General features: G+C 49.0%; 6 protein-coding genes across 6 annotated transcripts; 4 read left to right on the forward strand and 2 right to left on the reverse strand.

Moving 5' to 3' along the window:
• Positions 1–2,549: 2,549 nt before the first annotated feature.
• Positions 2,550–4,820, reverse strand: ACHE_70295A (uncharacterized protein; the record flags this gene model as incomplete). The annotated part of the gene is made up of 1 exon (XM_043282612.1): positions 2,550–4,820. The coding sequence occupies one exon, from the start codon at positions 4,818–4,820 to the stop codon at positions 2,550–2,552; it is 2,271 nt and encodes a 756-aa protein (XP_043139974.1).
• Positions 4,821–7,254: 2,434 nt separating this feature from the next.
• ACHE_70296S (dynamin family protein) lies at positions 7,255–9,673 on the forward strand (the record flags this gene model as incomplete). Its single annotated transcript, XM_043282613.1, has 6 exons — positions 7,255–7,389; positions 7,454–7,729; positions 7,785–7,932; positions 7,988–8,075; positions 8,123–8,258; positions 8,312–9,673. The coding sequence occupies 6 exons, from the start codon at positions 7,255–7,257 to the stop codon at positions 9,671–9,673; spliced, it is 2,145 nt and encodes a 714-aa protein (XP_043139975.1).
• Positions 9,674–9,936: 263 nt separating this feature from the next.
• ACHE_70297S (MBL fold metallo-hydrolase) lies at positions 9,937–11,127 on the forward strand (the record flags this gene model as incomplete). The annotated part of the gene is made up of 4 exons (XM_043282614.1): positions 9,937–10,161; positions 10,218–10,365; positions 10,415–10,780; positions 10,835–11,127. 4 exons carry the CDS (start codon positions 9,937–9,939, stop codon positions 11,125–11,127), a joined length of 1,032 nt encoding a protein of 343 aa, XP_043139976.1.
• Positions 11,128–12,176: 1,049 nt separating this feature from the next.
• Positions 12,177–13,103, forward strand: DST1 (transcription elongation factor DST1; the record flags this gene model as incomplete). Its single annotated transcript, XM_043282615.1, has 1 exon — positions 12,177–13,103. One exon carries the CDS (start codon positions 12,177–12,179, stop codon positions 13,101–13,103), a length of 927 nt encoding a protein of 308 aa, XP_043139977.1.
• A 317-nt stretch (positions 13,104–13,420) lies between these two features.
• ACHE_70299S (uncharacterized protein) lies at positions 13,421–14,032 on the forward strand (the record flags this gene model as incomplete). The annotated part of the gene is made up of 1 exon (XM_043282616.1): positions 13,421–14,032. The coding sequence occupies one exon, from the start codon at positions 13,421–13,423 to the stop codon at positions 14,030–14,032; it is 612 nt and encodes a 203-aa protein (XP_043139978.1).
• A 1,886-nt stretch (positions 14,033–15,918) lies between these two features.
• ACHE_70300A (uncharacterized protein) lies at positions 15,919–19,004 on the reverse strand (the record flags this gene model as incomplete). The annotated part of the gene is made up of 3 exons (XM_043282617.1): positions 15,919–18,273; positions 18,330–18,553; positions 18,608–19,004. 3 exons carry the CDS (start codon positions 19,002–19,004, stop codon positions 15,919–15,921), a joined length of 2,976 nt encoding a protein of 991 aa, XP_043139979.1.
• Between the last annotated feature and the right edge of the window lie 6,815 nt (positions 19,005–25,819).

The raw sequence follows: 25,819 nt of genomic DNA on the forward strand, positions 1-25,819 counted from the left end.
AGAGTAAGTCTATTAGGGAGAAATGCTTCATCAGTAAGCCGGTCCTCGTTGATCTCGCGTCGTTCCATGTCTATATTGCCAAGTTGAACGCGGCGGGTCGTGAGTGTCATTTCAATGTCGATTTGACCAACATTACATGGGCGCGAGCTAGGCAGCCAGGGAGCTGCAGTGTCGATTTCATTGCTCAAAAAATCCAGCCCGTACGGTTTCCAGTTGAAATGGGCTGCAATGAACATACAGAGCTCGCAATGAGCGACCAGCTTGGGATACAATCAGCTCAGACCGGTGAAAGGCTACAACACTCTAAGACTCACTTCGCCGGTGCCATCCTCGTGAAACCTGATATAGCTCTCCTCGTCCGAGTCCCACCACCAGTTTTCAGCACACAGAAGGGATAGTAAAGTCGTCATTTTGCAAAGGCTTGCGGTGTCAAACATGGTGTAGACTGACGGTGGTGGTCTTGCTGGGGTTATGTACAACCTGGGGTTCTGCTGTGGACGATGATGATGTGATCGTGTGGGGGCGGCTCGTCGATCCCGGTATAAATATAACTAAACCCAGGTACGAGCACTGCCTGGGCCCTGAAGAGTCTTGGCATGGCTATGCTTGGGGGTCGATTAAGCCGCGCTGGGCTCGTATGCCCTACTCAGGGTCCAAACAGAATTAGGGTTGCATATTCAATGCTTGTCACGGGCTCAGAATAGTAGATAATAACGAACTGAATTCCTATCTAAACTATTGTAGCCATCGACGAGAATATCGAATCTGGAGAAGAAAGAAGAAGAGGAAATCTATCTAGGTAATGAAGAGGTTTCAAGAGGATTGTTGGCGACATAACTGGATGGTGTTTGTGATGTATCATCCATTGCCGTAGTGTTGAACCGCCATGAGCTATCATATGTGAGCCGTCACAGGTCTGACAGAAGTAGATTGGCCATTCTGCACACAGTAGCATGTGTTGGTGGTAGGCCACGTTTATCCATGTCCAGTATCCATTGCTTGAGGGACACCTCTTCTAATCTGGTAAGTTTTTGTGAATTGGGCATTCTATCTGAGCGTGCTTTCCGACCAGATAGCCGATACTGCAATGTCCGTGGTGGTATATCAAATGCTGCTGCCGCCGCCGCTTTTGTGTGAAATTGCCCATCTTCATAGGCTTGGATGGCTAAGGATATTCGGTCTTCTTGAGGAATAGATAGATTTTTAGATTTTGGTGACATTTGCTGATTTTCGTGGTTGAATATTCATGTGGGAGGAAAATAGGTGGAAACTGGAAAAGGAGATTTAGCGTATGCAAAATTTTCTTCATTTCTTGGCACTTTTTCACATCAAACACACACATGTCTACTCCAACTTATTGATTGCACTCTATTTGCCATATTATACTCTTTTTAGAATTAATAAAGCCTTTAATATGCCGAGGTAACTCATACATATAGATTTCTCGGTGGTTAGTTTGCTCACTTCTCAGAAAATATCATTTTCCAGACGAACCCCCCAGCAATGCGGCCCTTTCCTCTCATGGTCTACCTGCTGAAACACGTGCTCGAATACTACGTCTTATGCTGCTTGGATGGAAGTTCCAGGATATAAGCGAGGAGTGTCAGGTTTCTGTCCGTACAGTGTACAAAATGCAATCCAACCTACTCCGATATGGCAGTATACGGCCCCCCCAGCTGCGGAAGTTAGGCCGGGCAAGGAAGCTGTCAAATGCGGATGAGGAGGCTCTCTTTGAATATCTCTTGAGTCAGGGTTGGCACCAGCAGGATGAGCTCGTTTGGTGGCTATATAATGAGCGAGGGGTGCATATTAATCAGTCAACCCTCTCCCGCGTATTCAGACGGCGTGGATGGACTCGAAAAGAACTCCAGCGAATATCATTAAACCGCAGTGATGAGCTCCGGCGGGCTTATATTTATGATATTGACAGTTTGGCGCTCAAGATCTCATCTTTATAGATGAGTCTATCTTCAATGAGAAGACTGGTTGGCGTCATCATGCCTATGCCCCTATCGGGCATGAAGCTCGCTATGAAACTGACATCCAACGAGGCAAAACCTGGAGTATATGCGCTGCCATGTCATTAGATGATTGGCTTCCATGTACTGGGATAAAAGAAGGTTATTATCGCGCTGAAAACTTCATTCATTGGCTCCAGAATCATCTGATTCCTGCTGTCAACCAGCATGGTCATGGGCGGCCTATGGTGATAGTGATGAATAACGTCGCCATTCATGTACAAGAGGAGGTTACACAGTTGATAGAATCATCTGGCCATATAATCCGTTATCTGCCTCCATATTCGCCTGATTATAACCCGATTGAGTTGACATTCTCGGTCTTAAAGGCATGGATGAAGCGAAACTGGCCCTTTTATCGCCGTACATGTCAAAGCTATGGTGAATTCTTGGAGATGGCTATTAGAGATAGTCGTTGCGGTCGATATGCTAGGAGCCAGTTCCAACATGCTGCTGCAGGCGTGTATATTGAAACTGAAAAGCTTGATGAATTTCGTCGATTTCTAGCTGACTATGAAGCCGAGCGAATAGTCAGGTATATCGCATAAATTCCGATCCTTCAATGTCTGTTTGATGGCCTAGCTGACCCAAAGTGGCAATAGCTTGAAGCTCTTCCTCATGAGCTTCTTTCTGACGCCGAACATCACGTTTGAATGCCTGCAGCTCCCGCTGAATAAGGCGAGTGAAGCCATCTGAGATGCCTGCCTTTATAGCACGCTGATACATGGGGCTGGCGTCATCCTCCATGTCCTTTAAATCCTGTATCGTCCAATCATTTTGAAATACAATTTCCTTCACTTGATTCCACTTCTCTTTTTGGCGTGGATTTGGCGTGTTGACATTCTTCCAATAGAAAAAAGACTCAAGCAGCTCATACTCATCTGTTGTCTCATCAATTGGGCTAGAACGGCGTTTTTGGGGTGCCCGAGAGGCCGCCTGAGGAGTAATTGGAGCGCGAGGATATTGCGCTGCAGGATATTGGCCTGAAATAGGCATCATTGGCCGGGGAGACTGGCCATGGCTGTATGGCATGGCTGCATAGTGGGGAGGCATGTACATCAAGCGTGCATGTGCCAGCTCATGCTCACGTCGTTCTTGCTCCATACGCCTTCGCTCATTTCTCTCCTCCCTGCGCTCCTGTTTTTCCTCCAGGGCATCCATTTGATCATACATACGAGCCTCCAACATCCGCTCATGCATTTGCTGCTGCATTTCAGCTAATCGCTCAAGTGATGACTTCGTTTGTTGGATAAAAGTTTGGCGGGCTGGTTGGCGGGACTGTCTATTTAAAGCACCCTGATGCTCCTCCCAATAGCGAAGCATTTTGACCGGAGGATTTTGAATAGTAGCTTCACCATTTGATATAGCATTTGCCCATGCTTCATGCTGTACAGCAGTGATATTAAAGTGCTTTGTACGCTCGGTTGGATCAGAAAAGCAGTAGTTATCCTTGTTTGTGCAATTTGGATCGTGACAACGCCAACGGTCCATCAACTGGCGTTGAAAGTTGCCAGCAACACGAATGGTATCAAGCCGAGTACTATGCTGCTCTTGCAGGCGACTTGATCGATTTTGGCGCTTTTTTGGAGGGAAGGAAGGGGGGGAGCTCGGTATGTCTGAAGAAGGGGGCTCTGGCTGCCGTGAACGCTTCGGTGTTGGTAAGATGGCATCACACTGGACATTTATATCGAAATGGGCTTCAATCATGCCTGTCCGATGGCGACTATGGTGTTTATCTATAATTGATAGTATATGGCTGCCGTTAGCAGTGTCAAAATCATCAAAATCATGGTGGGTGGTGCCACCACGCCCAGAAGAGTGTTTGACGGTAACTCTCCGAGCCATGATTTGATACTCTTCCTCTCCAACCGTTGGAGCAATGGCACTTAGAAAGGCCTTTTCAACATTCTCCATATTGAAGGAACGGCGCTGACTATCAGGCAAGCTCTTCTTCACATATGGCTTCTTGTTGACGCGAATATTCAGGATGATGCCTACAGGATAGTCTGCAGCTCTCATGGCATCCTCTAATGCTGCTTCCAAATCTGAAGTCTCAACTTCTCGAGGCTGCCGTTGTACGCCTTCTGGATAGCGGCGCCGGGCTTCATCTAGAACACGTCGTCCAATAAGCTCTCTATACTTCTCTTTCGCATCATAGAGCGCCCGGGCAGAGGCCTCCTCTTCAGTATCAACATCCCGGTCATCTATGGAGGGTAGATTGTCATCCTCATCAGCACTCCCCTCATCATCCATTTGTCCACTTTCTTCGTCTTCTGGACCATTCTCATCATGATCCTCATTCACCCCTTCTTCATATACTTCCTCTTCATCATATGAGGCCTCTGATGCCTCATCTGCTTCAGTGGTTTCAGGCTCAGTACTCGTAGAGGCAGCCCTACGGTGCAAGGCTTCCTTTTGAGGTGACGCGTTGGATTTGGCTGCAGATGATGGCTTCGGCTGGGCATTTTGCAGTGCAAACTGCACTCTTTTTCCAGGAGTAGCTGAACGGCGTGCCTGGGGGGTTGTAGAGCGTCTATTCGGAGTTCTTAAACGTGTTTGCGGCGGCCCAGGAGACGCATCGGCTTCTTCATTTGCACGTGCAGCTCGAGCGGCAGCTGCTCGTCGACGCATGGCTGCAGCTTTAGTGGCAGCAGCACGAGGAACATATACCCCATTGGTATTTTTCCTCCCTTGATAGCCTTCCTCCGGAGGGGGGGATATGCGAGGAATGTGCGTTTTCCGAAGGTCATATACGCGTTGGGGGGCTGGCTGCGGTGTTCGGGAGGCTCGCTTGGGTGGCATGGCTGATAGAGAATATCAGGTGTTTGAATAGCTTCAGATTGGACAAATTAGGCAACTTGAGCTCTTTAAATTGTGTGTCTAACGGGGTAAATGAACTAGAGAGTATACATGTGTATGTTTGGCGCGAAATCGCGCCAAGAAATGAAGAAAATTTTGCATACGCTAAATGCGGCGCGCCGCTCGGTGTCCGATTACGTTACGTGAATTGCCAAGCATGTCACTCAATCCCGTTGCATAGCTGATAGAGAGTACTATGACGATCTAGAAAGTCAAGTCGACGAGTCAATCGACTTCCTCGGGGCATATCCACCTTCCAATGGACGATCCACTCAAGTTACAATAGACGCAACCCTGGAGGATTGCCTCAACGAGGAGAGAGCGTGGACTGAATGGAATTGCTATGAGTGGCAGGGCCGTGGTCCAACGCATAACCATAGCATTGCCATCCATGCCTCGTGGTAGGCTGTTAGATCCAAGGATTGGTAACCTTCGAAACGAAGAAGATAAGTTTCGTATTTTGAAAACAAACTCCAGCAGATTATTCTCAAGGAAGAGAAAGTCATAATCAATGAAACACAGATTATACCATTTGTTACGGCGACACATCGCTGGCCACAGACAAAGCTGTTGTCAAGAAGTCAGACGAACATCCCAAATCGAAGGACTGATCAGGCGTCGACAGATGCCTTCCCCGTTGATATCACTCGGTAAGTCTCCCTATACAATCCAAGACTAGTTTGCGTTTGTTTGTATTAATTCTAAGTCACTTTGTAGTGACATTGCATACCATCAGAAAACGGAATGATCAACGGAGTAGTGACTGTGACAGTCACTTCGCGGACTTCCCTAAAAGATAGATAGACGACAAGGGCTACACACCCGAAGAACTCCATATATGAATGGAAAGTGTACGGAGCTCATGGATACTGTGATACAATGACAATCTACAGATGAGTGGATATACTGTCCTTGTAGCGCGAGCAAGTGTTACACTCCTCCGCATGACCCTACAGAGTGCCGTCACTACAGGAAGAAGCTCTCCCTTGAGGTGAACATAGTGAGAGTTACCAACACCTCATATTGGTTGGGTGCTCGGCCTGAATTCGAGGTCGACTGATTCTGCATAGCCTGACTGCTCCACCCGAAAAGCTATTGGCGGGCCTAGTACGGATCAACATACAGGAATCAATCATCGCAGGAAAAGAATTACGCCCAGAACTACCAGGTTGAAAACGGTGCTATCTTTGATTGTTATTCTTTGCTTGTCATTGATACAGCAAGCATGCAAAAGACCATGCTATAGTTACATCACAGGGCTGGGGAATACAATATACACAGTCCCCTTGGCTCCTTGAAAAGGAAACTTTTGACTAGTAAGTGCTTCAATTGCTTTTTTTGGGGCCATCAATGTGCTGACGTGTATGATAAAGAAAATGATAAATTCTCCCAGTAGTTACCATCTATCTTTAGATAAGCAAAAGCCCTTCACGAAAGATACAAAGACTTTTGTTCGCCTCCCGCAATTCCTTTAGATACATGCCAAACCGAAGCAAGCAGCGGAAACCAATGCCTACTAGTCCTAGCTCTTCACCCATTTCTATAGAGACCAAGACTTCAACATCAGGTATGCAAGTTAACCGTACTTGTTCAATTCCCGCTAGACATGAATCGTCTCATACGAGTGATACGGGAGGCAATGGTTCTAGCGGGAGGATGGTCCTTTGAATAGCACTGTATGAAATGCGGTGGAAAGCCAGCCATGTGGTATCAATATCTTCTTCAGCTACAAGCTTTCGTGTCATCGTGTTCGTCTTCTCTGGATGCTTTCTATAAGCATCTATACGGAGTGTCTCTAATGATGTGGAATGGTACATGTGCATAGCCAAATACCCCTGTCACACGCTTACTATATGCTACGGATGGGTTACAACGAATAATTTGTGTACGCGTACTATATGAAGGCGCTCTGTCTAGAGTTCATTATCTATAGCCATAAAGCACTGGTGATTGTCAATATGCCGGGTAATCAAAAGGATCCTAGACGGAGCTAGACTATGGAAAGCTAAATGAAGCCAGAAAGGATCTTTGGCCGCGATGTCAAACGGACAGGGCCTTCATGGTGATCTGTACGATAGCCAAAATGAAATCAAAGAGCCATTGTATTTCTGCCTGACAGCTTTAATTATGATAAGAAAAAGAAAAAAGAGTACTCTTCATGATCCAGCATTTTTCCTAGCTTCAGCAAAATGCGCTGATCGCTATCCCCAAAAGCACCCTTTTTTTTTTTTTTGTCAGGCATTCATTATCACATTAGTCCTCATTGATAGAGATGCAAATACTTAAGCAGCGTAATCTCCTCTTCAGCACAACATGTCTTGGTCTCTCTCCATGGAATAAATCAACGTCATCTTAGCAGGCCATGAAAACCGCCAGTATGCACGACGTTACCAAACCTTCCCTGGACCTCTCCGGGGCAAACGAGCTAGACAACGATGATCGCGTCAGGGTCCTAGCTATCATCGACCAGCTCCGGGAGTTGGGTATCAATGAGGATATTTCTCTCCCACAGGTAAGTAGCCCTGGGCAACCTTCTACCCGGCAATATCAGGTATTCTGATTCGTGATCGTTGTAGCTCGTCGTTGTCGGAGACCAATCGAGCGGAAAGTCATCTCTCCTGGAAGGTTTGACCGGACTCTCCTTCCCTGTCGCATCGGAACTATGCACCAGATTCGCAACGCAGATTGTCCTCCGCCGTGCGCCTGCATCGGAAGCAGCCGTTTCTGTCTCGATTATCCCGGGTCCTGCTGCCAATGCCGACGAAGCGACCAAGAAGAAGCTGCTGGAGTTTGAAAGAACAATGGAAGCGAAGGATTTCGGGGCTGCGCAGTTTAGTGCCATTCTGGATGAGGTACTTTGACTGCTGAGCTTTCTCATTTGAGGCATCTTCTGACTTCCAGTCACAGGCCGCGGAGTGCATGGGTCTTCCCTCGACGCAGACGGCAGGATTCGTTGAGCTCGACAAGCGTTTCTCAGATGATATTCTGAAGATCGAGCTGTCGGATCCGGAACACAGTCACTTGAGTGTTGTGGATGTTCCTGGTCTCTTTCATAGTATGTCAGATGCTGTTGAGGAGCAATTTCGCGTTTCTAACGAGTACTTGGACAGATCCCACGAAGTTCCAAACCATTGAGGACAGGAACGTCATCCGCGGCTTGATTCAAAGATACATCATTGATAAACGAACCATTATTATGTGAGTACATCACCCTATCTTGAAGGAATTGTATTGACCATATCTAGGGCTGTCATGGATGCGCGAAACAACTTGGCCAACCAAGAAGTCTTCCATATGGCTCGCGCTGCTGATCCGGATGGTCTTCGTACCGTTGGTATCATCACCAAATGTGACGCACTCCAGGCAGGTGATGAGCATGGTGTAGGTCTATCATAAGCCAATAAGTGGACTGGGCTGTAGTTAATAGAACTTAGGTTCTCGAGATCTTCCGCAACGAAATGGTCCGGCTCAGCCATGGTTGGTTCGCCGTGAGAAACCGCTCCACGAAAGAAATCAAAGAAGGAGTCACCATGGCCCAACGCCATATCAACGAAAAACAGTTCTTTAACACCGCACCGTGGGCCAACTTGCGCAAAGATCGTGTCGGCATCGGTCCGCTCAAGAGCTTCTTGGGCCAGGTTCTGTTTGACCACATCCGCAACGAATTCCCCGGCTTGGTGAACGAAGTCAGGAATCTCACGAACGAGACCAAGAAAGATCTGGAGAGCCTTGGCCCTTCTCGGCAGACCAGTGCGGACCAACGTCGATACTTGATTAGAAGCGCTGTGGACTACCAACGGGACGTGTCCAATATCCTCAGTGGCATTTACTCGCCCAGGATCGAGAGTGGAAGTCCGCGGAAGCTGAGAACTCGACTTCGGTTTTTGATGGACGAATTTTCTTCCCGGATGGCCAAGGAAGGACACCGATGGGCCTTCAAGCTTGTGGACGGGCGGACCGATCCAGAATACGCCAAAGATGCTAACAAGGCAGATGAAGAGAGTTATAAAGAGGTTGATTTACAGAGCCATGGTAACAGCGATAATGCGAATGATATTGAAGAATGGATTCGCTCCTCTTACAATGAATCTCGAGGAGTGGAGCTTCCTGGCACCGTCAACCCGCATTTGCTTGAGAACCTGTTCCGTGAGCAATGCGCAAGCTGGGGGGATATAGCAATAGACTACCTGTCTAAGATCGTCAATGCTGTGAGCGCTTACGACGGAAGCGCGCTCAAAGATTTCGTAACGGACAGCTCGGTTCGTCAGAAGCTGCAAACGCGGCTCAAGGCCAAACGACAAACTGCGGAAGAAGACATGTTCGCTGAGCTCCGCAACATCCTCGCTGATGAGCTGAGCGGAACTTTGCAGACGGCTAATCCTTCTTATTCCGATATGCTGTCCACAATTCGAAACGAACGCGTCCAGGCTCGTGTCGCCTCAATGGGCATTAAGGACGCCGACAGCAATAACTTTGATCAATTCATGACAAACGAGCACTGGTATAACGAGCAGCAAGCGGTTAATGACATTCATGATATTCTCGTGGCGTACTATAAGGTAGCTCGCCAGCGGTTCGTGGACAATGTCATTATCCAGGCCGGAGAAAGATATGTCGTTGGCGAAACGGGCCCTCTGAAGATCTTTTCCCCCGAGTATATCAGTGGTTTTTCAAATGAGGAGCTCTCTGATATTGCAGGTGAGAACTACTCCACTTCTGTTGCTAGGTCTGAGATTACCTCGAGAGGCGAAAGGCTGCAGAGAGCGCTGGAGATTGCCAGACGCGCGGGCATTTAGTAGGCTTAAGGCCTGCGACTGGAATTAGTACTTAATACATTTGGTAGAATGGCAACAACTGGGTTTTTAGATTGTAATGCCTTCTTTTAGGTGCGGTAGCTGTGAAGTTTGTAGAGATCGGAAGGAATTGACAGTCCCGTTCATACCTGGCATTTAAGGCACTAACACACGTCATATGCCCGCAATATCTCGTTCTCTCCTTCCACCTTTTTGAGAGCCGCTTCTTTCTATTTTCAGTAAATTGATAGGAAACGCATTATAGAATGTCAGACGACCTGGTAGAGGCTGACTCCCTTGAAGCGCTGGTCATCATCGATAATGACCTCGACCCGCTATCAACGATCGCCCCGGACACGGTCCAAGTATCGGGCCACTTAGGCCATCTTGCCACAAACTCTCCTCACCATATAAAGGATAGAGGAGACGCATGTAAAGAGTTACGGATGGAGGATATCTGCTGTTCTGCTCATGGTTTGTCGATTCTCGTGGTATAGTATCTGCTATTCAGTCATGTGGGACTGGCAAGATCTGACGAGGTTCATAGACAGCTACTAAAGGGGATGTCAAACATTCTATTCTATTTGACGCTGGTCCTGAAGAAGATGCGTGGGAGAGGAATGTTAAGCGTCTACGGCCTGATCTCTCTTCCGTGGGGGTAGTGCAGTTATCGCATTGGCATCGAGATCATTCAGGTTCGTCTCAAGAGGATTTCTCTCTGTTGCAAAGACTGATGAAACATAGGTGGTCTTCTCCGGGCTATCCGCATGATCAACGATGCAAAGCAACACAAGAATATATCTAATAAGCTTGTGTTGGACCTGCATCCGGATCGTCCTGACTACCGTGGACTGGCAATTGGGCACAAGATCATATCACTTCAAGCTGATCCCACTTTCGAGGAGATTGAATCGGCCGGAGCAGTCATTCATAAAAATGACGAAACGCATACAGTGCTTGATAACTTCTTTCTGATATCAGGGGAGATCCCTCGACGAACAACATACGAGCATGGGCTCAAGCATGCAATGCGGTTTGACCGGGAAGAGAACGACTGGTTCTCTGATGAAGCTATTGCTGATGAGCGATTTCTCATGTGTAATCTCAAAGGTCTGTATGTCTCTACACTTTTCCAGCGCTTAATACGTTCTAACGCCCAAACAGACAAAGGAATCGTCGTCTTTACTGGTTGCAGCCATGCGGGAGTAGTCAACACAACGAAGCATGCAGTCGATCTCTTGAATGGTGCCGTCCCGCTTCATGCCGTCATTGGAGGCTTTCATCTTGCTACAAGTGAGCAAGAACAAATGGAAAGTACAGTCAAAGATCTGAAGAGACTCGATCCGGCTGTTCTTCTGCCAGGCCATTGTTCGGGCTGGCGGGCCAAGTTTGCTATCGAGAAGCAAATACCCGGGACGCTTGTACCTTGCTCCGTTGGTATTAAGATAACATTCTGAGCAAGGTACTGGATAATCAAGTTGAACCTGAGACACGCCACGATCCCGGATACCGCCCCGTCGGCTGTAAACCGGGCTACCCACTGTCCAGTTTGTCCCGGGAAGAAGATATTGATGATACAGTATCTTATCGGTGTCCAAACTAAGAGCTAGCTCTCTAACGCCATTCATATAGTCCGAAAGTAACCACACAGCTCAATAGCGCATTTACTGGCAGAATGAGGACACAATGTCAGGGTCTCTATATGCACCAGGCTGCTAGAAATTTTTCTGTTTTTCTTGTACCTGATGAACTTATTGTGTCTAAGCGTTGTTTTTGAGAAATGGATGAAAGAAATGAAGAAAGAGAGAAAAGTGCGAAACATAAGAATGTCTATACAAATTTCATATGCGGTTTTCCCAAATAGGAAATCCGGGCTTGGCGGAGATGCTCTTTCCTCGTCAAGTCTTCCTCCGCTATTTTACTTTACAACTATCCCTCCCTCTCTCTCTATCGCATCTGTCCCTAACACACTCCCCGTCACTTAGAATCGAGGGATCCCTTTATTACCGTCAACTTCGCCCCGTGCTTTACCTTTCATCGTCCCTTCTGTGGTCGCAAAGTCGGTCGTGTAAGGATTGAGAAGGTTGGATGAGTGCGCAATCACCCTCCCCTCACCTACGTCACTTCGTCGTTTTGCTTTGGTTTCTCATCGAGCGCGGGCATCTGGCATTGGGCGTTGGCTGAAATACTGGAATTACTGGGTTTTGAAGGGAGGAAGTTTGCTGTTTGCATGGACACGTGCGGTCAGAGTCGTCGCGGTAATGGCTGGTTGGCAGGATTGCGCTGGCTGAAATTTGGAAGATGAGCCGGCTACTTGCTGGTGATATTCTTGCGACGGCCTTGGGGGATTCATAAATGGGGAGGAGTGCTGGTGCCCGATGCCTTGATGTCCGCTGCTCTGCAAAACACTCCAAGTATGGTGATGCTAACCAGTCTCTTGACAGACTTTCTTACTCGATCTCGATAACCTCATCCGCTCATACACCGTTAACCTACGATTTGCGCAATGGACGCCAAAGAGATCGAACTCAAGACCAAGGCGTTGGCCAAGGCCGCGACGCAGAATGACTCCGCGTCAACCATCACGTCGATACTCAAGGAACTACAGCAAGGCGTGAAAGCAACGGAGGATCTCCTACGATCGACCCGGGTTGGAATTGTGGTCAACAAATTCAAGCAACACAAGGCACCCGACGTGGCCCGGTTAGCGAGCGAGATCGTCTCCAAATGGCGAACTGAAGTGAACAAGCAAAAGGCCGCCGGATCACCAGCCAAGGAACGCTCGAGCAGCTCGCCACGCCCCGGTGCCGCTGCAGCCGCTGCAGGCTCCAACGGCAGCGCATCACCCGCCAGTGCGACTCCCACAGATAAGGCCTCGAAGTTGTCCGTGCCCCCAGACAAGCGCACCTGGAAGGCCGACGGTGTCGACGTCAACCAAACCTCCAACAGAATTCGCGACAGCTGCATTGGACTTATGTACGACGGCCTTTGCCTCAACTCCACCGAGCCGCCGCGCCTTGTCCTCCAAAAGGCCTCCGCCGTCGAAGCATCCGCCTACAACTCCCTCGGCCCCGAGACTAAAGAACAATACCGTACGAAGATCCGCAGTCTTTACCAGAACCTCAAGAACAAATCCAACCCGACTCTGCGAATCCGCGTGCTCAACGGCGACGTTACGCCCGACCAGTTCGTCACCATGTCGCACGAAGAGCTGCGGTCTGCAGAGCAGCGCGAGAAGGACGCGAGGATTCAAAAGGAGAACATGGACAAGGCAATGGTGGCGCAGGCGGAGCGCAGTATCAGTACCTCTTTGCAGTGTGGAAAGTGTGGGCAGCGCAAGGTTACTTATACCGAGGCACAGACGCGGAGTGCAGATGAACCGATGACGCTGTTTTGTACATGTATGAATTGCGGGAAGTCGTGGAAGCAGTAGTCGCGTCTTGGGGATTCTTCTTCATTGGGTGTTTCGTTCATGGGGTACTTCCGTTTTGCGGTGTGTTTTAATATGAAATATCTAGATGCGAGGTCGGTAACTGGAGTTAGGAAGGAAAAGGTTATTTCTAGTAGGGCTGAATCTTACTACTATCTACTCTATAATGTGCTCCGTTGTTCCTGGTAGAACAGAGGTACGGCGTCACAGTGATGTCAAGCTGCATACCCGAATCCTAAACCAACTTACATAGTACAACCTACCAATTAATCCTCCAACCAACTTACATCAAACAAACTGCTATCAGCAAAGAATCCAACATGAAATACACTCGCGCCAACCTCCTAACGCCCGCCCGCAATTTCTGCGCCGCCTTATCCTCCTCCTCCCCCATCCCAACCCTCCTCACCCACTTCACCCACGACCCCTACCCGCAAGCCCACGAACACGGCCTCCCCCACCTCGCCCCCTTCCTCGGCCGCACCTTCACCGGCAGCGACGGCGTCGCCCGATACTTCGAAGTAATGACTTCCGAACTCGGCTTCGAAGACATGTCCTTCGAGCCCGAGGCCGAGTGGCTCGTCGACACATCTATCATGGCGGTGGTTATCCGAGGGACCGCGAAGTTCTATGCGAAACGCACGGGCCAGAAATGGGATGAGGGGTTTGTGTACCGGCTGGGTATTGCGGAGGAGGTGAATGAGGAGGTTTCGGGGAGGGGGGAGTTGAAGGTGCAGGAGTATGAGGTTTGGGCGGATACGGGGGCGGCATATCTTGCGTTGAATGGGAGGCTGGGGGAAGTGTTAAGTGAGGAGAAGGAGGGGGGGACTGGGGGCGCGGGGAGGACGAGGAGGAGTCAGGATCGGAAGAGGAGTGGCTGTGGGGAGGTTGTTGGGAGTGGGATGGGGGCGTATGGGAGCTGTGGGCAGTAGTTGGATCTCCCTGTGTGTGTCTGTGTTTGTGTCTGTCTCTGTAGGGAGTATCTGTGGCGAGGATGGTCTGTATCTAGTCCGGTTCAGTATGCAAACAGATTGATAGAATAGATACCATAACTTGACTTGTGCTTGCTCTGGCACTGGCATCTATCCCTTCCTTCCGTCGAGAAATAGATGCGCGTAATTGAGCTCCGGGGAGTAAATTCCAGGCAGAGACTGGGCTGAAGCCAGGACTCATTCCACGGCTGCGTGTCAGAGCCTCGCCTCACGTATAAACATTTCAACCGTTATTGTAGGTACAGCAGTGCAGTGCAGCCCCTCCTGTTCTCGTCAGAGACTCCTCATGGCAGACTGCATACTGCACATTGCAGAGCAGAACGCATCTCTGTATCGGATCTGGACATTGGAATGCGATGCAGGTTTTGCTTTCCTGGTAATGGCCTGTGGCATGCCAGAGATGCAGTGTAGTGGAGGTAGCATATGCTGAACATGAATCCACTCAAAATCGATGCTTCTGTGCTCTGTAGTCCATTCTGTGGCTAGTCGATAGCACTTCTTTCAAATAACAGCCAGTCTTCGTAGCTTCAACGATATCCATGGCGTTTGTAGGTCAGCAACGTTCGAGATGCAGTAAAGTCAGAACATCAATCATCATCATCGTGGTCATATCAATTGAATTGAGAACCCGTAGATAGAATGTGTATGCATGCGACAAGCAGAAAAGACGAAGAGAGCAGAGAATGACGTTGAGATGCTGCGCGACATACCGTTAATGCCTCAGGCCACAGAACATAGCAGCTCTATCACACTAGAGCATGTTGCACCAAGGTCCATTGACGAGAACCAAAGCATTGACCCCCATCACTCAATCAATTACCCAATAACACACATAAATCACACTCTTATCAAAAAGCCTCAATAACACACAAAACCCTCATATCACCAACAATCAACAGGCGATTGGCGGAAAAGCTCTCCTCGCTATGACCTTGGGCCTGTCCTGTCGGTCTCGTCTCCTCTCCGTCTCGTCAATCAAAAATCACAAATTGATAACACGGCATCCAGCCTAGCGCAGCCGCTTTTCCCGCGCACTCATTTATACCCGTACTCACCACCGTAACAGTAGTAAAGTACACCGTACAGAGTAAAGTAATGTCGACAGGAAAATTGGGGCAAAATGGGGAACATACAAAACGGCCGGCCCGGTCTCACAACTCGCAAGCTCGCTCGTCTTGCAATCCCAATCCGGCAATCGCCGAGGTTCCCTTTTACTACCTGTACCTGAACTACTAGCTCTGTCTGGAGTAGTAGCTAGTTACGAATTACGGATGGATTACTATGGAGCTCGTCGGCTCATGTCCGGGACAGAGAACGCATGGCATAGCGTATCGTAGGGCATGGCAGGAGCATGGCGTGGCGGTCCCATGGAATGACGAGGACTTCGTCGACGGAATGGGACGCGTGGGCGCCAGAAGGCTCTTGTCCGTGGAATGTTTGTTTGGGACGGACGGGGCGCCGAGTGGACCGTGGGAGATTGAGGAGGGCGATCCAAATTCCGGAAGATTCAGGGGGAGGGGGTTTTGTGAATACGAGAACTACTGGGCTAACTACGAGAAGCGCTACAGGAACAGCGAAAAAAATTAACTTGGAATCCCTTGATTTAGCTAAATTTACCACTATTAATCACATACATACATGTAAGAAGCGAAGGGTAACTCTATGAACGTAGAGCAAACAGGGTAAAAAAATAAGTCTATAATACGGGTAAATAATAAGGAAGCTGGGGAAAGGAGCCAGCGCACGCATGTATGCTCAAGCGATATCCAGATATGTGTCGGGAATTAGTGATTAAAAAGGAAATGAGTGTTGTAAAAGCACAGCGTTTACTCATCGTCCGCCTCGGCGTCAGCGCGAGCACCAAGGGTGTACCGGCCCTTGCCAGTCTCGTCGACCTCGTGCTCAATGGCGAGCTTGTGGAGGTGGGCGAGGAGGTTCTCAATCTGGGTGTCAGCCTTGGAGCGGGTCTTGCGGCCAAGGTTGTCGAGGGCGGGGATCTCGGTAAGGATGTAGTAGACAACGGCGATGATGATCATAACACCAATAGAGTAACCCCAGATGACAACAACGGTGACAATGTCGACGTCGGCGTTCTTGGAGAAGACAGCAGAGCTGTCAGGGCTAGAGTGGGCCTCCTCGGGACCGCCGCTCAACCATCCGAAAACACAGAAGAGGGTGGCGATGACATCGACACCGAAGATAGCACCGACCAGCTGCCACGAGGGCATGGTCTTAGCACCACGGGTAACGAAGATCAACCAGTTCTCAGTGAGAGACACCTCAAGGAAGAGAATTTCCTGGGGCGAACCGAAGTTCTGGATGACACCACCGTTGGGCAGGAAGAGGGTAGCACGCAGGATCCAAGTACCGATAGCAAGCAAGAGACCAAGGATGACGGAGATCAGCCAGATCTTGGGCAACTGCCACTCGACAGGACGAGCTTCGAAGTGAGCGTTATCGTAGGCAATGGCGATTGTGGCCAAGTCAGCGAACAGGGCGATGAAGACAATCAGGTCGGCACGGATGGTCTCGTTGATGATGATCATCGAGGTAACGAGGTAGACTTCCAAGTGCAGACACAGAGCAATACGGTACTGAATGTAGGCCTTCATACGCTGGAAGATCTGACGGGCAAGCTTGATAGCGTCGACAATGGTGGAGAGACCAGGGGCGAGGAAAACAATGTCAGCAGCAGCCTGGGCAGCCTCGGTGGAACCTTCGACGGCGATACCACAGTCGGCCTTCTTGAGAGAGGGAGCGTCGTTGACACCGTCACCAGTCATGGCGGTCAAGTGACCACGCTGCTGGAGCATCTCGACGACCTGGTACTTGTGCTCGGGGAAAACTTCAGCGAAACCATCGGCCTTCTCAACAAGGTCGTGCTGGGCAGAGCCGGCAAGACCACCGTGGATGAGACGCTCAGAGTCGTAGACCTTGGTAGAGAGAGCAAGCATCTTGCAGGTTTCCTTGGCAATGGCAATAGCGTCACCAGTCAACATCTTGACAGCGAGACCAAGGTGCTGGGCTTCGGCGATAGTGTGGGCAGTGTCCTCACGAGGGGGGTCGAACATGGGGTACATGCCCAGCAATTGCCAGGGCTCACCCTCCTTCTGGACAGCAACACCAAGAGAACGGAAACCACGGCGAGCGAATTCGGTAGACTTCTCACGGAAGAGAGCAGCCTCCTCTTCGGAGCACTCGGACATGTTGAGAATGGCCTTGGGGGCACCCTTGGCGCAGACGTAGCGGACACCGTCGCAGGTACAGATGGTGGTAATACGCTTGGAGACAGGGTCGAAAGGAGTGTACTTCTCGGTAACCCAGTTACGCGAGAGGATCTCACGGGCCTTGGGGTAGCGACGGAGAGTCATGATGGTAACCTTGTCGATAGGGTCAAGGTTCTTGAGGTTGTGGTTCGAGGCAATAGCAGCAACAGCCATCATCCAGTTGACATCGACACCCTCGTTGACGTAAGGCTCACGGATGGAGAGCTGGTTGGCAGTCAAGGTACCGGTCTTGTCAGAGCAGAGAACGTCGACACCAGCAAGAGACTCAATGGCAGTGAGCTTCTGGACGATAGCCTTACGCTCAGCGAGGTAGGCAGCGCCGACGGCGAGAGTGGTGGTGGTGACAACGGGAAGACCAACGGGAACACCAATGATCAGGAGAATCAGAGTGTAGTGGAGCAGGTTGTTGTCGGAGAACTCGGGAGTAGCGATCTTCAGGTGACGGTAGAAACCACCAATCCAGGCAGCGAGAATCCAGAACATGACAAGAACCAGGAGAGTAGTACCAATGTGGTCCATGACGGCCTTGAAGTGACCCTGGTCCTGGGCACCCTGCACCAGAGCAGCGGTCTTACCGACGAAAGAGTGACGAGCAGTAGCGAGGACAACACCGTAGGCCTTGCCACGCTTGCAACCAGTGGTGTAGTAGCAAGTGTCAGTCATGTACTTGTCGACAGCGAGAGATTCACCAGTGATGGCGGACTGGTCCACGGCAACAAGAGAAACACCGAGCTGAGCCTCCATGGCACCCTCGTCGTCATCCTCCTTCTCCTTGAGGGTGTCCTCGTTGACGGTGGCGAGGTGCTCCTTGTAGGTCTCGTACATCTCAGGCTTGCTGTAGTCGCAGATAAGACGGACATCACCGGGGATGACGGTACCTTCCTCGATAATGACCTAATCAATTAGCTTTTTTTCTCCCTCATCCAGGGCGGGATTGGCAAAGAACTCACAATGTCACCAGGAACCAATTCACGGGCAAGAACCTCCTGCTCCTGTCCATCACGGACAACCCAAGCGCGCATAGCAATGTCACCCTTCAGGGAAGCGACAACATCAGCGGCCTGCTTTTCCTGATACCAACCAACGACAGCGTTAAGAAGCAGAATAGCGATAATGACACCGAAATCGATCCAGTCACGCAGACCGGCAGCAAGGAGGACAGCAAGTTCCATAACTGGGCTGAATTAGTGACTTCTTCCATCATTATTTTTCAATGAAAGAAGCTTACCATAGAGAATAGGACCACGGAAGTAACCAATGAACTGGATGAAGAAGTTGGTCTTTTCGGTGGTCAACTCGTTCCAGCCAGCCTTCTTGCGGCGAGCCTCGATCTCGCTAGCACCGAGACCAGAGTGCATGTCGGTGTCGTGCCACTCATCAGGAATGACAAAACCCTCACCACCGGCGTCATCCTTCTTTCCACCGAACTTCCACCAGGGCTTCTTCTTCTCCTCCTGAGAGCGGTTGCCGGCGCTGGAGGTCGAGCCGCGACGGCCATCACGGGCAGTCGAAATGTAACGGTTCAGGGCACTGTACTCGTCGAGGTTGCCTTCATCACCAGCGGCACTGCGAGAATGGTCACCATTCTCCACGTCGGGAGCATAGGAGATTCTCCGCTCCGCCATTTTGCTGCTGCTTCGGCTCACAAAGCCTTATCGAACCCAACGATGAGAGCGGACGCTGCAAAAAAAAGTGGACGGGAAATGGCTGAGAGACGGACAATCCTATAAGACAAAAAAGAAAAGAAAGGAAGGAAGAGAGGAAAACGAAAGACGATGGGTGGGAAGAGAGAACCCTTTAATATGTTCGAGGAATGAGGGAGGGAGAGAGTGGGAAGAAGTAAGAGAGAGACGGAACAGGGCACGGGACCACAGGCCGACACAAACACGTCCTGCTCGCGGGTGGCCCTAAGCTCCAACGGGCGACTTTCCTTTTTTTTTCGAAAAAATATTTTTATTTTATTTTTTTATTTAATTAATATGGAGAATGGCCGGATCCAGCAGCCACTGACAGGGCAGGGATTGCTCCCTAGTCACGCTCTACTGCATTCACTTACATAGACTTGGCCTTGGCACTAAACTCTGTCGGGAATGGTTCCAGTGGATCCTGTTTATTTTTTAATTATTATTTTTTATTTGTTTTTTCTTCTCCTTTTCCTCTTCCATCCTAGTATAGTGGGGTCTCGGATCCCGCATTTGGTCTAGCCGTAATATACCATGAAAACTCTGTTTCCCATTGTCTTGTAACCATACGCCTCTGGGTTTTGGTTACCAGAGTCATTTCCCTTTTGATACACCTCTCTACGTTTACCCTCATCGGGAGAATCGTGCCGATGCTCGCCTTCTCTCACTTGTCCCCATAGTCGACTCCAGTCCATAAGGCCAGACTCTGGGGTCGTTCGTCATGGGCCAAATTTTACCACCCGCTGGTATGTACCCGTAATCTTACACGGCAATTCGGCCTTGTTACCACTCGTCCCCACGGCGCCTCTTATTCACACACACCTTTTGCGAAGTATGCGCGATTTTCTGCGACAGTGGCCAAGCGAATAGTAGTATTACAGACCAGACATCCTTTACTTGCTTCTTCAGGTCTCTCTGTACTTTTTACTCTTCTGTACCAATCCGTGTTCAATAACTTCGTAAAATGAAAGGTGTAAATGAACTATAAGACATAACATGTACATCACGAATAGTCCGAGAGTCTCTGTATGTACATTCCCTTGCAGCGGTCGATAATCTATTAACCCGTCATATCTGATACAGGCGGTGATACATACAGCAAGAACCGCATTAGTAGCAGTGAGTCTGCGTTCTTCCATGAGGATTCCATCTCCATACCTCAAGCGATCAGAACCACGGGTGCAGAGTCCGCGGAACTGCAAGGGCGAATCACGTTTATTGTTTGCCAAGCATACTACATAAATGGTATTCTTGTACATGGGAAAATATGCGTAAGAAAAAAAAGCCGAGTATTTACTCAGCTTTCACTCGGGTTCAGACTCAGTAGTGTAGGAGTAATTACTACGATTACTGCAAACTAGTGCTAAATGACGTATGATTAATAGCATCGGTTCCTATTATGTTTATCCTTATCGTCCTTCTATCTCTCCCCACGTCGCCTCACCGTTGATCTGTACAGGTGCCTCCCGTACAGAGTACTGGCACTACAGTACGGAGACGGAGGACGCCCATATTTGGGCGATGCGCACATGACCTGAGCGCCATTTAACATGGAGACTATGTATTGCCTTTCCCCACGCCGAAAAACTCCATACTATGGAGTACGTACGATACATATTACCGCTACGGCGACAGTCGAGAACGTGCCTGGACGCGGTTTAGCGCGCTGATTTTACTCTCGTCTTTTTTGGTGTGCGATATGCGATATTTACTTGTACGAGTATACGAAGCGGTTGCTATCGGTGAAGAAATTAGGGGGCTGGTAGTAACTTAATCGTAGGAACGAACTCCGTCTGGATATCCGAATATGACACCCACAACGTCGAATGATATCTGTCGGTGTCGGATATGACAGCCTTTTCACATCGAATAATATTCGTAGTACGCAACTCTGCTGCAGAGAGACGTCTCCCCGCATTATGTTCTTTTTTTAATCTATCATACCCAACCTGCGAGTCAAGCAGACTGTTCTTTGTGCTCCGTAAAGAGTAATGTGTCTTCTGACTCTCATGACGCTCAGTGTCAATCGGATGGCTGTGCTGGGGATTATCGGGCTGCCTGGACGCAGAGTTTCCTCCCCTACTCCGTACAGGATACAATAGTAGTCGTCGTAGACAAAAGACGTTATCCTAAGAGTAAACTGCATAAACGTACATCAATGAGTATCCAAAGATAGTGACCAATAATGGCTGTCCAGGCATCTATCCATCTGCCTGGAAAAGCTTCAGTGTCCTCAGAACCCTATCGGCTGTCGGGTATATCTTCCAGGCAATGATATTATCTCGATGACTGACATGATCTCGATATATTTTTCGACGACACAGCCCGAATGCCGCGATTCTACCTGCAGGAAGATGGCATTCCATACAGCTTCGAAAATATATCTCCGTACACGCTGTCTACATGTCGGGCAACAACAACGAATGAGAATAACGTTCTATATCTTTGAAAATTAGTACATCAGACTGAAATCATCAATGCTATTGCATCAGCAGTTCTACAAAGTTTGCGTACAGCCGATCGAAAGTATATCGTGACGACCATGACAGCGGCTCAAACCTGATTCAAATTTTCAAATTACTGGATGACAATCGGAAGTCTGATTTGGCATCTATGACAGATTGATAGATAACAATAAAACGCATGCCGTGGTTGTACATACAGACACGGAAGCACATTCTACGGAACCGGGGACGCCACATGGGGCTTTCGTTTCACGGTCTATCGCAATTCCCCGGTTGAGCGTTTTGAAATGAGTGAATTAAAAAAGCAGTATATACGGATTTTCTCTGTACATATATGCCTCATGAGGCATTTAGGCGTGCGAGATTTCGATAACAATTGAAGCAATGCTAATGTCACAGGTCGCCATGACCAATCTAACTCATAATGCCTTGAAGACTCATACAATGAGCTCAGCTATACGAAATATTCAAATTCAATAATATGTGATGCTGGTATACAATCTCGTACTTTTGTCACCCCAGATTCTCTTCTCCAGATCAAGCATAGTGCGGAGTACAGCTAACGACCGTCACATCCCGGTGTCTCTTTCTGGATGCAGCGCCTTTCGCGGCACACACTCTCTGGACGGCTAGAGTGCTCCATAAACTACTGGTAACTACAGCTACAGAGTCGCACCCCAAAACTCCCACGCTACTCGACTTCAACAACTACGGTGTGAGATACTACAGTACACCAGCTACTCCGTCCACACTACTCCGTACTAACCTGTGGGATTCCGGGGGATTCTCAGCACAGTCGCTCCCAAAAAAAGAAAATCAGCCATCGACGTCAGCCAAGAGTCTGGGATCGTCTTTTTTTTACCCCATAATCTTTCTCCCTTCATTCATTTCAAGCTACGATTCCAGCCTCTTTGTTTTTGTATATATGTTTGTGTTCTGGTTGCAGTAACTACTTATCTGCTTCATTGAGCGTTATTATAAATACTCGAATTTCGATATGCGCGGTGCAGGAATGAAGGAAGGAGGAAGATTTCGTTCCTGGTCGTTCTCAGTTTCTTTTTTTCGCCTTTTTTGCTCCATCGAGGATAATTAGAGTAGTACCTTTAGTGGGGCGTTTTGTTATGTATGTTTCGTTTGTATCGTTGTATTTCGTGTTTGGGATACGAGTTGTGGTGTGTATTGTACGGGGTGGAAATAGTGGGATGCGTGGAAATTGAGATCCCGCTCACTCCAACATCCTTATATCGATATCGTCCCAAGACAATGCAGGCAGGAAGACACGCAGTCTCTGTCCAATCTGTATCCTCCTGTAGTCATCTGCACCTTGACGTCTGCGTCGATCCAGAAATCCAACGAACGAGAGCGATTTCCGGCAGTGAGAGAATAAATAATTCGCCTTCGCATTCGCCTCCAGTACGGCGCCCGGTCAATGCATCACGACCAGAACTGGAGTACTCCATACTCCGACTATGTGCACCGGTCTGGAGAATCTGACATAACGTGGCCAGTCCGGGGACCATCCATCCATCCACCTTGCAGTTCACCGCTGCGATGCGAGAATATGCAATTCCTCGTACGTACTAGAATACAGTACACAAAACCCATTCTACGGCATACGCCCTACGGCACATTATCCATCCCGTATATCCCGTGCCGACTCCCACGGCTCCCACACTCCGGAAGATGGGATTTTCAAAATGCCTCATATCGAGTGATCGGGAAATGAGGTGAGGCGAGGCGAGATGTACAGGTACATGCGTGCCACTTGCAGCAAGTAGTAGTGAGTTGTCATGTTCTGGACGTTTTCTGGAAGAACGGTCGAAGGGTGCCCGTGGATATTTTACTCTGGGGTGGACCATGGTCCCTGATTCGCGTTACTGTACGGAGGACTCGGTTGGACGGTTACTGGACTTACATCGGATATCGGGTGTCTTACTCTGTCTACTGACGCTCTACAGTAACCATGGCACAGTAACAGTCGACGGCAAATCGGTTAACCGCCTCAGACAGGGACAAGACTCTGAGGAACAAAATTCCCATTGCGGCTAGATCCGCCTCGCTTGCCCGACCAATCACTACACCACCAAATCATTGTCATCAATACCACTTGGTTACTTGTGGTTACCAAGACAAAACACTTGTACCTGTACTTGTACCTCACTAGTAACAACTACTAAGACAAACTAGGCGTGTTCCTACAGTAGCGCGGGCCTAATTTGCCCATGGCGTAATTTCACAGGTCCAACCAAAGAGGAAGGCGGCTCCAATCGTCCGACTAGCCGATTGATTGGCTCCACCGGCCGATCGTGAGGGATTTTTGTAGGTGAGCTTTTTGCCATGGATGGGGTACTTTGGACGAGGGAATCGGGATTTCCGCGGATGCCACATTCACACAGCTTCAGTTGGGGAATGAGCGTACAGAATACTCTGTATGCTTGGGTAGCTATAGCACTGTAGAGTCGTATGCACGGAGTAGTAGTATGCTGCTACATCAATGCTACGGTATAGCTACTCTGTATAAGTATAGTGGCAAAGCACAGATTCGTATCGAGCTCGGACCGGCCACGGAGGCCGAGTCGGCCTCGGCGTACGAGTGTACTTTCAGTAGTCTTTAGCAACACTCCTCTATCAGAGTAGGTAGGTATCTCCATCAGCGCCAGTTCTGGACTGCGCGGATAGTCTTCTGCACAGACATTGTCCGGCACTCAAATCCAGCGCCTCTGGCCTAGTAAGGCGTAAAGTTGACGTACTCTAAAATGTAATAGCCAACGGGTAAAAGGCATCGGCTGCTTTTTAGTTAAATAACTTATGTTTCCTGTTCTGGATTGCCATATTTGAGTGGTATTTGGAGGTGAGGTGAATGGAGCGCCGGCGTTGCCCGGTCGGGAACTCGGCACCGGCACACACAAGGGTCGGGAACCAAACAGTGCGGCTTTTTGGTTCCGATGTGAGAATTTTCTTTTTGATGCGGACGCGAAACACTGACAGGTCTGAAGATAAGGCTGTTCCTCATGGCAAGACAGAATTGAATTGCTCAGAGGAATTGGCGTGGCTGTCCACCTGACAATGCTGAATGCCATTATTGGTGGTGGCGGGTCATGTGACTTTGTTCTGTACAGAGTAGCTTCCCATGTCTATCCTCCTTACTCGGAGTTACTCCTACAACTCTTAGTGTAGAGGCATTGTTGGTGATACTTACAGCTGCTGTTTCAAGCTCGTCTGTTTCAAAACGTTGACATGATCCAGTTCTATTACAGTTGCAGGTTCTTCCACGGATATTGCAGAGACAATTAACATCATAATCCCATGCAAAATACATGATCAACTGTTCATCAGCGCGACGCGACTCGTATCAACATCGTTATTGCTGATCGCTATATCGGCAATGACATCACAAAGAGTGTCGCTGCAGTCCCTCAATCCTGCAGTCTCCGTGCAGTGTACTGTACAGAGCTTAGGCACACTCGGTACTGACTGTATTCGTCCAGTACGCCCGTGATATTCATACGCTACTGTAAGAGAGTCAAATTCAGAGCGCACTTGGCTTGCCTTTTGCCTGAATCTTGATAAGGGTCTAATCGCGATAAAGTTTGACGATTCGAGTCCGGTTTAATATAGCACTGTCTTAATACCATTCCCCGTATCCCCCGTACTCTGTGGTCTGGTCTCCCTACCCTGGACGCTTACTTTGCCTGCTCTGACCGTGCTCAACGCCAAGGAGATACGATATGGAGATGCACAGTGCGTCTTGGCAGCCCCGTGGGCGCAATAGTAGAAATGGGCCAATGATTGGCCAGGGAGAACTCAGTGCATCCCATGCGGTATCAGAAGATCATCATCAATCAGGGGTTATGGTTGTGTTTATTGTACAAGCAACTGTCGGAGTCAGAAAGAAGTAGTCAAGAGTAAGAAGATGTTGTAAGAGCCAAGGAACGCACTGCTGGACATCTTGTACATCTATCTTGTACATGCCTGCATCGCACTGCCTCGTTCGTTTTTCATTCTTTGTTCCAGCCGAGAATGATCCCACATCCATCCCATATCTTCATACTTTATTCCCCTCGGGAGGATATTCCTATTCATTCATACCCGCCAAGAGGAATCTGCATCTCATTCATCATTCCTTTTTAACGCCACTTGTCCAGGAGAATTATTGGTCTTGGCGGGTATCCCTGTCTTCTCTTGTCTCGTCTCGTCACTGTTCCTTGTTCGATTCGTGTCATGTCCAACCGAGATGACCAGTGTCGTGCCAGTACATACCCCATCGGGTCGCGACCATGGACAAACAAGTAT

The sequence above is a fragment of the Aspergillus chevalieri genome, chromosome 7 (assembly GCF_016861735.1).
Source record: "Aspergillus chevalieri M1 DNA, chromosome 7, nearly complete sequence".
NCBI lineage: Eukaryota > Fungi > Ascomycota > Eurotiomycetes > Eurotiales > Aspergillaceae > Aspergillus > Aspergillus chevalieri.